We start from the raw sequence: 17216 nt of genomic DNA, 5'->3' as shown, positions 1-17216 counted from the left end.
GTTATATTTGTATTGAAAATTCGTATCTTCAACGAAAGTGACTTATCGTTCCATTGTGGAATAAATAAATGGAATTCTACTACGCTTTAATTTTCTATTATCATGTTACTCGGTAAAATCTATTCCTTCGATAATCACGCTTACATAACGTTATATAATGACAAAGTAATGATAATACAATGATAATATACGTAAATTGTATAATTAATATGTCCAACGAATCCAACGAATATTTGATAATAGATGAATATATAATATAATATAATAACTAAATCCAGTAATAATATGGAATGAAAATGAACGAAATAACATTAGAAAAGTTAATAGTCACAAAGAGTAATACTATCATGAAATATGGATATTATTAAAAAAAAAAACTCAACAAAAAGTCAACTACGCAATCACTCAAGACGTCAAGAACGAATTCAAGAAAATTGACCCCGATGAGAACTTCCTGCTACCGAGCAATCGATAATACGCTCCAGGGGTACGTGATTCATTGCGTGCCACGAATGGGTCAGGCTCCATCGTTTGAAATTCGTCAGAGGTTCCGAATTATTCGATCACTCGATTTCATCCGTCTTAAACGTTCGTCGCTCCGCTATGAGATGCAAGAACACAAAGTTTGCCGCCAGCACAAAACAATTAATCAATAATATACAATTTAAATGAACATAACAGTCGTACTTGAACGAGCATAAAGCACACGTATTATATAAGCATACCACCGGTGATACCGGTTTTTTTTACTCAATGTTTTGGTCACACGAATGTGAACGTGGCTTCTGAATCAGTTTTTTTTTTCTTTCTTTTTTCTTTTCACTGTTGCAATTGCGTAATGACGCGAGAATATTTTATCATTGCTGACAATTGGACACTCGACATCGCGGAACAAGATGTAAAATGCTGGCGACTTAAGGTCATTCTGGTATAGTTATTTACTATACCGATTCCATGAATCGTAGAGTTCCCTTGACCCAAAAAAAGCCTCTCCAACAATCACCAATTTCTATTAGTGAAATTTCTCTCGCTATTACGTACCGATATTCATCTGTCCTTCCAGTAAAATTACCAAATTCATGAAAAAAAGAAAAAAACGGTATTTATCGTTCAGAACCGACTGCGTTGCATTTCATTATTATTATTATCAGCAAAAACCTTCAATTTCTATATAGTTATATATTTTTATACAGGGTGTCTAATATGCCACGTAATATAGTACTTCCGACTAGGGAATGGTCCGATGTTCAAAATTAAGACGAAAATGTAGAATAAAATTCTTCGTCGAAAAGGCTTAGTTCTCAAGAAAATCGAATTTCAACATTTGTCTAGTATAACGCGAGTTTGACTGATTGATTGGATATGAGTGAATAATCGGCATATAGTTATTCTACATGCAAGAGAGTAAGTTAAAAATATAGAATAGAATTTGTCCATTTAGGTCCTCGTTTTCGAGAAGACGTAATTTGAACAGATGTAGCGGGAAACTGGTATTTGTAAAACTCGCGTTTGATCAATTTTTACGTTTGATTTTCTCAGGAACGAAGCGTCGTACGAAGAAGCTCTATTCTATATTTCCAACTTACCTTTTCACATAGGATCACTCCCTTGTCATTTTTACCATGATTATTGAGACACCCTGTGTTTATGAAACGAACGTACAAACAGTCGTTTATTCGCGATTTTATAGTTATTACCGTAATACGGTAAATTGGCTGGTACTAAGTGATAAAAGCGACAACACGTGAATTTGTATTTCTTTTAAATGTGATTGCATCACGAGGTAACAGATTGCAATATAACGAAACCGATCACCGAAAAGGAACTGATACGAATGGCGAGATATGAATATCCTAGTCGACAAGGCGACTGCCGGCTGCAGTATCTATTTATCACTGTCAAGGGCACCTATGCAACCGGATCGTCTCTCCGCAGTCATTGTTAAACTCATTTCCGTCCCTCGATTGCCCGTGAGTGCATTGAAAATTGAACCACCAGTTTACGGCTAGCAAGACCCCCTCTCTTCTCATCGTGGACATTGATGTCACTCGGAAGAGGACTATGTTTGGAAGTGTCATACGTAAAATCATATTTTTAACCCGTTAAGGCTCAACATTTCGTCAGTATGATATTTCATTTGCAGTTCTTTTCTTTTTTTTCAATTAACTTGCATTATTGAATTATATTCCTTTAATTCTGTAATAATTATCAAAAGGAATTCCAGACATTTAGTTGATATCTTTCCCTTTCTTCTTTCTTTTTTCTTAGTCCCTTTATTGCACTTGAAACTATAGTTCTACAGAGCCGATCAATAAATTCAACGTATGCTTAACGCTCAACAATGTTTCCGTATTTTATCGTTCGTTATTTCTATTGTCTCAGTCAGCGTAATCCTTCTCAGTCTTCTGATATTCCGCGTTTGTCTTAAGCTTTAATTTTATGAAGAACTTGTAACGCTATGACAAGCTACTTTTCTTTTTTAAATCATGGAAATTTCTTTTGTGAATTATTACTGATTTATGTGTCAGGCTTTTGTCTAATGCTTCCTCTTATAGCTTTACCTGTGTCAGCAATTGGTCCTCGATAGGATGTTTATCTTTTATTTGAAAAGAAGAGATTAATTTCAGATATTCTTTTTATGTATCTAATAGTCCCATATTTATAGAATATTTCAATTATACTATGATTAAATATAAATTATACTTATAGAATGTCTAAATGCGAGATTTTTGTTCTTTCTTCTTTTTCGTCCATTTAATTCGTTTTACCTTTACGTGTTTGGAATCGGCATATTTCTTCTGTCAGAATTTGTTAAATATCTTTCCATTATGATGTTCTGAATCGGTGGATGCAATTGAATTCAATGAGTCCCATTAGCTTTTATCTCGTGTCTGATGCAAATCCGTCTGAATAATCGAATATGAACGAAGCTTTGTATTTAATTCCAGGATGGTTTATTCAAGCCGTTTTAGAGGCAATCCTCGGTCCTTCAGATCCAATTCAACGAATCCTCCACTTCAATTTCGATCCGAGAGATTGGAATCGCGCTCCTTGAACTCGTCTAACCGATGACGCCGGTTTTTAACGCTCGATTTCCACGATCTTGTTTTACAATGTTTCGCAGTCTTCTTGAACTCGTGTGATGCGCCTGATGTTTTCCGTTTCAAGGCAAGGTTCTTTCTAGCAAAATGCAATTAACGGACTAGTTTTCATGCCGTATATCTCATGACACGATCTATATATACAAAATACATATAAAATAATCTACTTTGCTTATTTTCTTCTTCCTCATCTTCTTCTTCAAATAAAATATGTATACACGTAATTTTAAAATTAATAAGCATATTTCAGTGTCAGTGTAGATTTCTATATATTTAGCAGATTTATTTCTTCGTAGAAAGAACATATTTCTTTACACTCCATAGGTTAACTGGGTCGTTTAAGTTCAACCTTTTTTTACCGTTTCTAGCCTTTCCAAAATTCTGGGACACTTGTCAACGTCTTTATTGTGTTATAGAAACATTCGTTCAGTCAAATGTCTAAAACTTTTTATAATGAAATGTACATTCTTTAAGCATTCTTATAAAAGGAAAAAATTCAAGGGTGAAACTTCATTCGAGTAATCATCGATCCAGTTTATCTATATGGCAAAATATTAATAAAATTGAATTGTATAATATCATATAATAATATATTGTGGAATTAAAAAATGATATAATATTCTGGAGAGAATATGAAATTGCGTGGTTTTTCGCAGGTACCAAGAGCCTATCTGGATAACTGTTTAGGCTAAAACTACCAAGAAGCCACATCGTGGCAATTAAGTCTACTGTTTACACTCTACGAAACGTATACGCGAAGCTATACGAAAAAAAGAAACCATGACGCGACAATAATTAGAATCTACTAGAATGATTAGCACCATAATCTACAAAATATTTATACCTACGTACGTATGTATGTATATTATTTTAATTGTTTGAATTAAGAGGAAAAAGAGGAATCACAAGGTGACTGAATTTTTTAAATTACTCCGATGAATTGCTAACACGGAAGTGGAGATCACCACAGAGAAAACGAGAAATATCTAATTCCAAAATGCGAATGCAAACACAAACGGAGAACAATTCTTCTAAAAATTACTTTCACCACTCAAATAATAGCAAATCTAGCTACGTCTACTAATATAGCTTCGGTGTCAAAAGATGAGCTGTACTCCTTTCTCCGCCATACAGTTTGCAGAGAACACATCTCATACTTGCACGCGAAATCATCTCGCGATTCTCGACCGATGATTCATCGCGAGGTATATAACGTTAAGAAGTAAGTAGGGCCGTTTAAAAACAAAACCGCTAGACGATTCGTCGCGGTACGGTCTGTTGTAAGTTTCCATTCGTTCAACGACTGTGTTTCTCGTGACTTGAAGGAGATTTTTTAAAAATTGACTTCGATCGAAGGATAATGTTGGCGGTGGAATTGTCAGGTAGATTGAACGTGGCTAGACGGCAGCTCTATGAATAATTACAACGTCACTGCCGCATTGTACGTATTTACACGCCGACCTTACGCCACTTTCCACCGTACCAACGTTTCCAGGTACTCGAATTCCGACTCGTTCCACACTTCAAGCTGATTCCACCGAGTACGAAGCACTCCGCACGCCCACGAGGAGATGTTCTCTAATACCTTGATGACGTTCAATGGATTCAAGCGGGTTCAACTATGTGCCTCGACCGATCAGAGAACTCGCGTTATTCCAATGAAACTCGCAGAAGAAAGAGCAGACAATTTTATAATGGAATTATTGCGAGATGAAGAGATTTTTTAAAGACTTAGCTATTTGCGATTTTCAGGTTTTTGGGGTGGGAATGCTGAAGATTTTATTGATAGAAAATTCTTAAATATTACGTAGAATTTTCAAAGGATTCAAATTAAATTTCACAATCAATATATCTTGGAATTGGGGATCGTATGATCAGAGCATTGATGGAAGCTGAATTCTTTCCAAAATTCAGTAATTTCCAATTTATTAATTTTTCAAAAAGAAGGTGCCGAGGGAGTTTGTTTCCGAAACGTTATCTTACGAAATATTAGAAGAAAATATAAAATCTTCGAAGAATTCTAATCAAATTTCGTAACCAGAAGATAGAAATTATAGGAGACAGAATTCCTCAAAAGAATTCAATAATTTCTGATTCATTAAGGAGGGTTCTCTTTCTTGACAATCTTCGTACAAACTCCAACAAATACAAAATATATTTCCAAAAAAAAAAGAGAGAGTAAAAAGTATTCTCTGGACAAAATGTCTTCTCAAAACAAAATTCTTTCTGTGCTATAAATATTTATATCTACTATATATAAATACTATAAATAAAATCACTTGCTTTAAGAGGAAGATATAAAGCCTTCCAGACTGATAAATTCAACCACCTCAAACCACAATGAATCTGTATACCATCCTGCTGATATTCTATGTATACCTCGCTTTAGTATTCTAAACTTTGTCTCGAAGAAAGAAGCGAAGGAACTCCAACGGGATTTCCGGTGCGACTTTCGTGTTTGCCACGAAGAAGAGCGGAGTGTTAGGCGTTGGACCTCGAGTTTATCGAGATACGGAGGATCTTTCCAGCTGACGTGGCTCGTACAGTGTGACCTTCATCGCTCTACTTTACGAAGGCAAAAGTCTAAGTGGGGGGTACGTACACCTTTTACCCTCTTCCTATTCCACAATCTCTCCAACGCTTATCTATCTACGTGTACGCAAGGATAAGTTAACAATATTAATACTACTTTCACGTAAAGTGATACTGGATATTTTTATCCATGAACAACGTCGATTAACCCCTCCGCGCCCACATCTTTTACCCATGCTGTCATACTGTTCGTGTAATTCACATCTTAACCCATTAAGGACCAAGTAAAATCTAGGTTGAAGAAATAACGATGAAAAAGGTATTAAGTACAAGTATTTGGCATTCTGTTTCACAGGTTACCACAAAATTACCGACAAACATTTCCTCGACATCGTCTCCTGTCGACAATTATCATTGTATTTGTAGCCACGTGTTATCGTTGATTATACACCCTTAGCTAAATTCGCTCCTGTTTCTTACTGAAATCTATGCTACTGATATTTCTTGTAACTTCGACAGAACTCGCTTCTTACGACTTTTTGACGGAAAAGGTGACTCATAAACGTTAGTGAACATACATGCACGTGTATTTAAAGAATTATGTACTTACATGTATTATGAAGTAAAAGCGTGGGCGAGAAAGGGACAGGGTCTGAATCCCTCAGCGCGAAAGGATTTAAGCTAATCTAAATCAAATTTTATTTTAGATAGAAATGAACGTGGGTGAAGTTAGATTTTCTACGGGACAGAGCCCCTTTTCCGCCCACGCGTTTGATTTGCTATGCATACGCCCCATTAAAACCACGACACAATTCAAGATAATGATTTCGACAACGTATTAAAAAGTTATGGAAATCGGAGGCGGCGTATAATTTATGTTACTGTTGAAGTAACAATATTTCGTAGTAACTTTTATCATTTTCCTTTTCTGTTTTATTCTTTTATGCGCGGAAATGAATGTTCGGATACAGACGCATATTCGATGATAGCATATGGCGATAAACGTAATAGTTGCTGGCGAGAGATGATATCAGTGAAATGATGGTCGATGGTTTCAGCGTCTTGATAAATAAACATCGGCGATGAACTCGGTGTCAGTGAAATCGTGTCAATGAAAACATTGTCGATGAAACGATCGACTGTGATTCATAGACAACCCCTACTTGACAATGTTAAAAAATAGAATGTAACCCAATTGAAAACAACGCCTATGAAATTTTCTGTTGAAAGATGAATAATCAGAAAGATTAAATATCCTTTTTTTAACCAATCAAGGACCAACGTTCCGTTAAGACATTTATTTTGCAATTTCATTTTAGTTAATTCACATTAGTGAATTCATATTATGATAGAGAATTCTAATTTGTTCAATATTTATTCGTTATTGTTTCTTTTTCCATTTGGATTTTATAATTTTATAAAATTTCAAAAAGTTGAATGATTTCATAGAGCTGTGATAAACTATTTCCTCTTCAAATTATGGTACTACTTTCTGTGCACTCTGATTTATAGTGGCCTTCTGGTTGAATTTATGCAATTTTTACACATTATTTCATTGTTTAATCCCCTTAATGAATTAATTGCGAAACAGTTATATCAATGTTTGATTTTGTGAAATATTATCGAACGATAGCCTTCCTCCAGAACTTAAGTGAGAAGAATGTGAAAAGAAAGAAGAGTAAACTTTCTCTATTTGTCATACTGCGGCGCTAACTCAAGAGACAACGACTAATGGGGGGTAGAGCATCCACGATGATGCGAACCAGATTATGAAAATCAGAGCGAACCACGTAGGTTAAAAGCTCGTTGCGGCAAGCGATAATGATGTCACTTTTATTAGCCTCATCAGGGTCAAAGCATCCTCGACAGGGGATCCACTATTACCTAATAACCGACACGATCATATCATGTATCTTGTTAGTGATCTGTAGTGAAATTTTTGTCGTATCGACAGGTCATCACGCGTGTCACGCGAACGTCTTGCATGATCGATTTTTAATAGTCTGGTTTATTAATAATTCTGTCTCCTCCCTTTCAAACCCCCCTTCGATCCTATTTTCTAAATTTTTTTCCATCTCAGATCTCTTCCAAACACGAAATACGTGAAATTTTAAAAAGTGACGTAATTGCGTACACGGGTTCCTCGCATGATCAGCTTCTGAAGGTTTCACCTGGTTTATTAATAATTTCCACTTTTACTTTCTTCTTCGCTTCAACCTTTTAATCTAACAAGTAACAATATGTGGAATCAAAAATTTCATAAGGTTGTTTTAAATTGAATAAGATTGTTCGAATGGTCGATTTATTTTCTTAATTTAACTTTTTGCTTATTAACTTTTTTAATTATTTCAAGTCGGACGTAAGAGAGTGGAATATTTTTTAATCGACGTGATTGATTTCACTTCTGTTCAGTCACAATTGCTCAATTCTTCAAGATTCCGTTCGGCTTCTGAATAATTTCGTCCTCTGTTCATCTCCCTTTTTTTTAACTACTTTGTTTTTATAGTCGTTATTATGAAACGATCGTTAAGAATTTGTTTACACATAGACATCAAATCAGATCTAAGAAATTGTCAGTATAGGAGGTACTATCAGGTCGTTGCCTATAGGTGGTGCCTATGTAACTGGGTCGCTGCTTCGGAACATCAGTTTGTGTTTCGTTCTATCAGTCTGTTCCATTGTAATGGATTTTTTTTCGAATGCCGGTTCTTCCATTTACATCACCCCTATTTTCGCAATGTTCAGTCGCTGCTTTGGCAGAGATTCAACACGTTTCCATGTCACGAACAAATTAATAGTTTCAATAGAAGTTTCAAACAGAATTCGACAATTGCAGAGAAATATTCTATTATGGAGAGATAGTAAATTGTTAGCAATTATAGAAAAATATTAGCAATACTAAATTTTTGACAATCGTAGAGATATTGTGACAGTGTTAAGTTTAGTATATTTCTTCATTTGCACTGTCTGCATAGTAAATTGTAGAAATATTTAAATAGCAAATTAAAAATAATAGTAACATTAAATTTTCTAACAACATAGAAAGAAAGCAATGCTAAATTTTTAACGATTATAAATAGATAGTAATAGTAGTAAATTCGATTTTCTATTACTTGAATAGTAAATTAAAGGAACATCTCTGTTTGTTTAATAGTAATTTCATTTCCAATGACAGGTAATATCAAACGATACAATAATATTCGTGATGAAAGCGATCGATCGAGAAAATGCGGTAAATCTTTGGCATGTTAATATTATCAGGATATTATTCATCAAACTCGCAATCATGCTCCTTTCAAACATTCGACGGTGTGCATCTTTATTAACTTAACCGAGCGTAGGTATTATTCGATTATGCACGTGTATTATCAGCATTATGATATCGAGCGCTATTATTCTCTCTTTTTCATGATGAAAAGTGATACGGAAGTGTTAAAACGCGGAAAATTCCAGCAAACTGTTCCAATCGAAATCGTACGACCATTATTGAAAGCCATTATTATCAATTGCAATCGAATTGCAAAATAGCAAAATTACTTCTTATTTTTGTATAAGTTCTTCGATTTTTTCTTACAAGTCAATCTCGTTGCAATAAAATTAAATTCTCATAACATAAATAAAATGAATAAATTCTAGTCCTTCACATTAACCCGTTAAGGATCAAGTATGGAAATAATGCATGAAAGTTGCGTAAATGCATAATTATTGAAAAATGTCAAGTAATTTACATATTCTCTCATCAAGGTATAAAAGTCTATTGCTATAATAGATATCTTGCAGACGCTCGTTATACAAATCAGAAACAAACAAAATATTTAAAATGTAAGAAAAAAAGTAACTATTATGGTCGTGTAAGTTTCTAAATTTCTTCAAAATTTCCTAAACTGTAAGATCTAGATGGAAAAAGAAAGAAATATTTAAGTAACAACTAAAAACATTGAAGGTGAGAAACATTTTAACAAGATTTCATCATCGCAACAACGTTAACGCAATGTTGGTCCTTTTTAGATTAGGTTAGCATATAAATGTGAATGGACCTCTTTCACGTTCATTGATTTCACTCTAGCAGTTTCGGTTTCACCATATATTTAATCCTTCACAGAAATTCGTTTCGATTTCATTATTCCGTATGCCAGGATATGAGGAAGTTACTCGGCCGGATTAACATCCTTCACATTTTGCACACAATACGCCTAAATTGCGGTGAGTCACTCGTCAAATACTCTCTATGCATCGTGTTCCGAGACGCCTGCTGTACTTTAAGATTTAATAGAAGCACATATGTGTACAGAGAAGTTCGTATAGGACAAGGTGTATATAACGGATACGCAAATATCACGGGTGCAGGAAGTGCGCGTGTGCTAGGGAAATTTCCAAGTTCACCAGCGCACCAGGCACCTCCATCGATCTGCTGGTACGCGGTGCTATTGCTACATTTACGGCATTCACTTTTATTCGAGATTCAACGGATACAAGGTATTGACCCCTGAACTTGACCTATACCGAAGATATACCTGATCTTGAACAATTACAGAGACAGACCAGTTCCTCTTTTAAAAAGATACCGAACGTTATAATATCCCTAGATGCTCACGATGTCGTTTATCCTATCGGAAATCACGCAATATTTTGAAATCTTTCATTTCCCCTACTACGCTGTTCGCTCGCATCGATTAATTTCCTAGCCGAAAGTCGACAACTATCAACTTCTTATTTAGGGAAATATTATAATACAAGTACAATACTTTTGTAATAGTAATAGTAATACTATTTAATGCTATTTGGAAGAAATATAACAGTCACATTTTAGCACTACATTTAGACGACTGAAATATAAAGGTTCGAAGAGAACAAAATGAAAGACGTACGAAAAAGTACATAACGTAAGGGTAAATCCAAGTCTTTATCCATATACTTTACGAAATACCATAGAAAATTTTTCAAGGTGGTAAATTTATATAATTTTTATCAAAAAATTACAAATTATCTAGTATTGACGAGAAAACTCGAGATCCCTTATAATGCATAATGTTGTTACAGTGAGGCATTTTTCAAAGAAACCCCTAGCCAGGAGCGTTCAATAATCGTAGAGAAGGAAACAGTCGTACTTACTATTGCATTATCTTAATCCAAATAATGCGAGCGAGTCCAAATGGCATCAAGGGGACGGGGATTACGCGGTATGGCACTAGGTGTTGTCCAAAGTTTTATTCTGTTGTCGCGTAACAGAACGACAATGCGTTATGGAATATTTATGTATTTGATACGTTAAAAAATATTCGCGTGTCAACGGCCTGCCGTAGCAATCGTTGAAGAATATACAAGTGCACTACACCCGCCAAGCAAGCGGCAAGCCGAATAACTGACGCTAGCGCGAGGACTACAGAGTGTGTGTCCCACCCTTCCTTCTTTCTCTGCGCGCTCACTCGATCTAACTTGATCCTTTTCTATCACCCGTTGCTTTCGCGTTCTCTCTTTCTCTTCTTTATATCGCCTCTCTGTAACCTACCTCGTCGTGGTGATTCCAGCAGTGCACTACTAGCGCGCCGAACCTCGGTGCCGCAACGCGTGCCTGGAGCACACTTTGAGACCGCGCGCGCCTCCCAGCTGCCGTATCGACCCCTCCCCATTGGATGACACATCCTCCAATAACGAACCTCCAAAAGGATTACGTCACTTTGGTATTATTGACGCCAACCATCCGGCAGCATCGCCAGTGCTGGATTCTTCAGGGTGTATCTTTTCCTCTAATAGGGGTTGCGAGAATTCTCAAGGGGTAGCCAGCCGCACGAAAACCTCTCCTCGTCCAACACTCGTACGAAATCTCTATCTTCGTTAAATAAAGGATATTTCACTTCCACTTGCCGCGAATCTGAGTACCATGGTTTGTACCATTTGTGCCGTTTACTAGGTTATCTTCCTTTTCAATTCACGAATTTTCTGTTAAATTTTCCGCTTTTATATTACATATACAGAATATCCTAGGTTTTTCGTATGACTTTGTCAGTGAGTTTTATAGGTAATATAATATGTATAAGGATGTATCACTGGTATCTGATAGGGATGAAACTTAGAATTAGCGAATACCATGAAGAAAAGGTGGATTTAAAATCATATTCCAGTTTCCTTTTTTAATAGTTCATACATTTTGGAAGTGTAATTTGAATTTGTATATGGTATACTATGAACATATGTATAATTAGGCAATTCTTTACTATTAGCGATTAAATTATTAATTATAATATTAGTATCAGTATGTCATTTGACCAATGAAGAAAGAAATTAAAATTAACGAAACGCCGATACTTATCTTCCGTGAGAATACAGTTTAAAAATAAAAGCTACAAATGTTCGTGTAATGTTTGAATTTTTTAATTTTATATATAATTTTGCGCAGCTAAAATATTTTATAAAGAACTGTTTAAGTTATTTGTTATGTTTTCCAATAACAAAATTCATCTTTTTTATACGAAAGCTGATGAAATTCACGTGAATGAATCAAATTTATGCTTGCGTAGATACGTCACTGGAAGACACCCCAACATTACTCCCTCTGTTGCATATATTTTTTTCCTCTATATGTATTCCCTTTATCCGAGGCTAAAGCAGTTAAAATAAGCCTTAATAACGGATCTATTCATTGATGCCTCCACTATATCAGGTATATTATTTATACTCAAGTATCCACGTAATTTCTATGTACGTAAATTTCATTCGATACAAGTATATATATATATATATATATATATATGTACAGTCGGGGAGAAAAATAAGCGAACAGGTAGTGGAAATAAGTATTAATGAAGTTTCGTTGAATACGACTTGTTTACATAAAAATGGAAATAATTAATTTCAATTATTTACTAGCATAAATAATCGATGTACTATAAAGATATATAATAAATAAAACTAAAGTGTATAACACTAGTACTGCTTCGATTAAACTTCTTGATATCTACTTCTACTACTTGTCCATTTATTTTTGTCCTCGACTGTATATATGTTAGTAAGAATTATTTCAAACTATTCGGCTTGTTAACGTAACTTGATACAATATTTATACCCATACCAGTATTATAATGAACTTTATAGACAGTCATTGATGTAGATACAAAGTTTATTCTTGTCTCAGATTGAAAATAATGCCAGCACCTTTTGGACATGGGTACTCGTCTTAATTGGTGATGGCGCGTATACGGTTTCCGCTCTCGTGACGAATTTCGGCGTATGCGCGCCGATTTATGACTGGCAAAACGTTGAATACGGAGAATGTCGTCACCGACTTGGAATTTAAATCCTGCGACAGTGTGACAACGTTAAGTAGGTGCTCTCAACCCCTTACTCTTTGCTGACTGGTTGACACGCCGACCAACAGGGTCTCTCATCTGTAAATTTTCTGCCGTTGCAAAATCAGTCGTTGAACTTACCTTTGCCTCTTGTGCGAATGCCAAGTACCGGAGTCGCGACGCTCGTCTGAAGCTTCTTTCCGTCAAAGCATTTCCTGGTTGTCTGAAAACATGCATTTCGCTATCTGCATCTTTCTAATCCGAACTAGTTACTCTTCATCCCATTCGTGTTTCTAGAAGATTGCATTTTCTAAATTGTACAGTAGTTTCTCAATGATTACTAGTCTGTTAAGCGGGAGAGACAAATTAATTCGTCAGATTTCCATTTTCTTAGAGATAATATTTCTTTATTTATGATTCTAATATATTTTATATTAATATAAATTATGTTGTATCAACTGCAATTCTTTTTACTTTATTCATTTATGCATATATTTATATCGAATATCGAAAGTATTAATTTATCCTATACCTTTTGTCCTTGCTTCGATCGTAAATTAAACTACGGATGTTTATACAAACCAATATTTTTATGAATATATTCAAAGAAACAGAAACTAGATAATAATTTATTTCATCCTTCAAATATTATAAAGAATGTTTTACTATAGATATTTTATATAATGTTTATATATTATGTACATTTAAATCTTCTGTAAATAAATATCTGCAGTTTAGTCTAATGTGTGTCAATAAAATAAAAATTAAAATATTTGCTAATCAATAATATCGCAAATATAAAGTATATTTTTTTGCAATTTACAACTGTGCATACATGGACCTCTTTCGAGTATTGTGTAGAAGTGTTTCTCAGAACGAATTAAACGAGTTCGAATTCGTCATTTGCGTGGTACACTCTGAAGAGGAGAATGAAAATTGACAAATGTAAAACGATGTAACTTAATGATGCAGGATTGGAGGCTCTGGAAAAAGCTCTCTATTGCTGGGAGGATGCTCTTACGGCGTTCAGCTCTTCATTCAGTAATGGTGCACTCGCATTACCGTCGGCGGCGGATGCGGCATTTACGCAAGATGTGCAAGAACTCCTTGACATGGGTTATCAAATTCAGAACCATGCAGAACTCCTTTTTATCGACCAGGTAACCATATCTGTTCTATCTGTACTGTATTTTCCTTTCCTTTTCATTACTCAAATAAATTTCACTTATCTCTGATGTTATTTTATCATTAAAAATGGAAAAATGGCTGTCTATTACAGAATATTTTATAAATATCTAATTATACTCATTCTACAGTATACTATAAAAATTATTTTATGTATTATTGATTGAATTTTGCTGGTAGCTGTAGAAAGTCCTGAAATTTATTTTGTTGTTGAAAATAAAATTTGTTTATTATAAAATATTTTGGAAATGTTTAATTATAAGTATTCTCATTTTAGGATATATTATTAAAGATTATTTTAGAAATTGTTATGACAGGTTTGCTGATGACACTGAAAATTTTATACTTCTGAAATCTTTTCTATGTCATTCTATACCATTCCATTCCACTGCACTCATCAGTTGCTTTTTCGCCATATAAAAAAATGCAAGAATTAATCCAATTTAAATGATAACTGACTAGAGTAATTAGTGCAATGAGTTACTTGACCTAACAACAAGCAAAGAAGAATTATTGCATAGGAAGTTCACGGCATCGCTACTGCGTTCATTCAAATCTAAGCATATAAAATGATCTTACAATTATATTAACTACATTTTAATTGGTAATCTTATCAATAATTGAATTCTAATGTCGCGTACAATATAAAAATAATTTATAGCAAAGTAGTAAGTTTACATTTTTGCAGCATTCAGTATTGTTCCGGAATGAAGATGAGGAAAGTATAGATAGCCACAAACCTTCGAACATAGGTAGTAGGATATCCGGTAAGGATAAAGCAGATGCTGCGTCTTCTCCGGAATCTTTTGAATCTGCACGTGATGGGGTAAGTTCAGATTTTATTTATATATTTTTTTACTTGCATATCATATTATTTTATTCAATATTTTTACATAGATATTAAATTATTTTATTTCTTTTTTTTTTTACTTACACATACATATAATATTAATATAGGTAGCAGATTTACGGGAATTTGAAGAATTCTCCGAATTTTTCCCGCACTTTGAAAAACAAAAATTATATCACGCTGCACTCAAACAACACGAAGACAAAAGCATTTTGTGCAGGTAAATTTTTTTTAATTTTTACGATATATTTAAAAATGTAACAATTTATATGCTTTATATAAATTTATTATAATTTATATTTTTATTATAGACGGTTGCATACAGAGTTAGTAAAGTGTGGCTCGGACATAGAATATTTAGCAAAGGTACATTGCTTGCGACAAGCGTATACAAAATTGTTCACTATATCTTCTGCCACAGAATGGATCGCGGACATAGGTAGACAAGTCATTAGTGATTTGATCATGTATGCAGACAGGGTATACACAACATACATCATTTTCTTCTACTTGAAAAAGATATAAATATGTACATCTTAAAATAGTTTAAATTGGTTTTTAATAAATGATTTTTTATTTTCAATATTAGGATCCCAAAGATTATCTAATACATTACGAACGAATGTTAGAATTTTTACAAGAGCCAAGCAACCATAGTATGATGGAGGAGGAATTAACCGGAAGAGGCGTTAAATGTATAAATTTCTACGATGTTCTGATTGACTTTATTTTATTAGATGCTTTCGAAGAAGTAGAAAAACCGCCTTCATCAATTAAAGCTATTTTACAAAACAGATGGATATCCGCTAGTTTTCGTGAAACTGTAGGTACTTAAAATAGTAAATGCTTTTTTAGTTTAATTTCTTATTGATGTCTATTAATTTTATATTCAAGGCCATTGGAACTGCAGTTTGGTCAGTTCTTATGGGTAAAAGACAAATGCTGAAATATGATAAAGGATTTCTGGCCCATTTTTACTCGATTTCTGAACAAATTTCTCCAGTGCTTGTGTGGGGTTTCCTAGGCCCAGAAGGAAGTCTACGTTCTACCTGCCACTATTTCAGAGATCAAGTAATAGAATTCCTTGTAGATATATTTAATTTCTTTAAAGTAAGATATACTACTGTCGATAACCTCGCTGAAGATATACTCAGGGAAATGAAAGTAAGAGTCGAAAATATAAATCAAAGACTTTCTCTAGAAGGTTGTTAATCATGCATCATAAACATAAGCACTATATAGCAGTGTCAAATATATATAAAATGTTCTAACAATCTTTACCCTTTTGTATTTGTTGCAAGTTATCTGTCCATATTTATGCACATCAGTGCAACTATTGTATGAGTTTTATGAAAGCTGATATTATGAGTAAAAGATAATTGAATTTATGATGTAATAATATTTCTTCAATCTCTTTCACATTTACATTATTTTGTATATTTCAATTCAAAACACACATGAATGTAGGAGTGATTCTTTATATAATTTTATTTCTTGTAATATATATATTGTATAGATTATGTGTAGATATTAATCTCAATACGCTTTTAGTACAAGAATTTAGAACAAGATGTTTAACCCTTTTAGTGCCGACCGAAAGAATTGTACCTAAGGGAAAAGTACCAAATCAATTTGATATAATTTATAGTTTGAGAAAACAATCATAAAAAGGAAAGTAAGAATGATATTTACAAAATTCAAAACGGAACATATTACAAAATAAAGGGGGAATAAATTAATGCCAATTGTATTTCACTATTTTTTGAAAATCATACGAATAATTCTTATTCAAAATCAATAGGAGAAGTGGAAAAATCAGTTTTTTTTTTGTAAACAGTATTTGCAAATAAGAAGAATCATCGATTGGTCATAGTTTGATGTGGAACACGTAGTATAAAGCATCAATACTACATTCTCAATTATTTGTAGCAAAATTTCTAACATCAAAAACAAAGCTAAATGATAATCCCATGATGCGTAGGAGGATTACTTGCTCCAAAACAAGTGAGCTAGTATAACATCACTAAAATAACATTCTAATATTATTATAAACATTTATAGTTATCCGGCTATTGAAAATGTGTGATATTTACTTATTATTACTCATACAAATAATTTACTTAGCATTGATGGTTACTAATGTATACATCGTGTAATCCTTTATTGCATATATTACAAATTGTGTGTGATCTCCGCATAGGCTCACAAAAAATTTTATTGTTGCTCTGTCGATGCAAGATTATTTTTATTTTGTGAAACATA

At 33.8% G+C, this 17216-nt stretch overlaps 2 protein-coding genes across 10 annotated transcripts in view; one reads left to right on the top strand and one right to left on the bottom strand.

Moving 5' to 3' along the window:
• Positions 1-11248, bottom strand: part of uzip (beta-pore-forming protein unzipped) — a 34211-nt gene extending 22963 nt beyond the window's left edge. For 2 of the 6 annotated variants that reach the window (XM_069114140.1, XM_069114141.1), the window contains exon 1: positions 1587-1867. The gene's annotated coding sequence lies outside the window, so the exon portion shown is untranslated. Of the gene's footprint in view, positions 1-1586; positions 1868-10745; positions 11118-11142 lie in introns of those variants that run through there. The other 4 variants (XM_069114142.1, XM_069114139.1, XM_069114138.1 and 1 more) reach the window with 4 other exon arrangements.
• The window catches only part of Miga (mitoguardin), a 41193-nt gene extending 24492 nt beyond the window's left edge, over positions 1-16701 (top strand). The window contains exons 1-9 of one of the 4 annotated variants that reach the window (XM_069114135.1): positions 11170-11517; positions 12152-12294; positions 12766-12953; positions 13892-14079; positions 14793-14930; positions 15062-15174; positions 15266-15434; positions 15544-15777; positions 15849-16701. In XM_069114135.1, the coding sequence (XP_068970236.1) occupies positions 12875-12953; positions 13892-14079; positions 14793-14930; positions 15062-15174; positions 15266-15434; positions 15544-15777; positions 15849-16166 (1239 nt within the window). In that variant the 5' untranslated portion in view covers positions 11170-11517; positions 12152-12294; positions 12766-12874 and the 3' untranslated portion in view covers positions 16167-16701. Of the gene's footprint in view, positions 1-11169; positions 11518-11588; positions 12295-12765; positions 12954-13891; positions 14080-14792; positions 14931-15061; positions 15175-15265; positions 15435-15543; positions 15778-15848 lie in introns of those variants that run through there. The other 3 variants (XM_069114136.1, XM_069114134.1, XM_069114133.1) reach the window with 3 other exon arrangements.
• Positions 16702-17216: the final 515 nt, after the last annotated feature.

This window comes from Bombus flavifrons, chromosome 5 (genome assembly GCF_040668555.2).
Source record: "Bombus flavifrons isolate JBK064 chromosome 5, iyBomFlav1_principal, whole genome shotgun sequence".
NCBI lineage: Eukaryota > Metazoa > Arthropoda > Insecta > Hymenoptera > Apidae > Bombus > Bombus flavifrons.
This window is presented reverse-complemented; position numbering and strand designations above follow the sequence as displayed.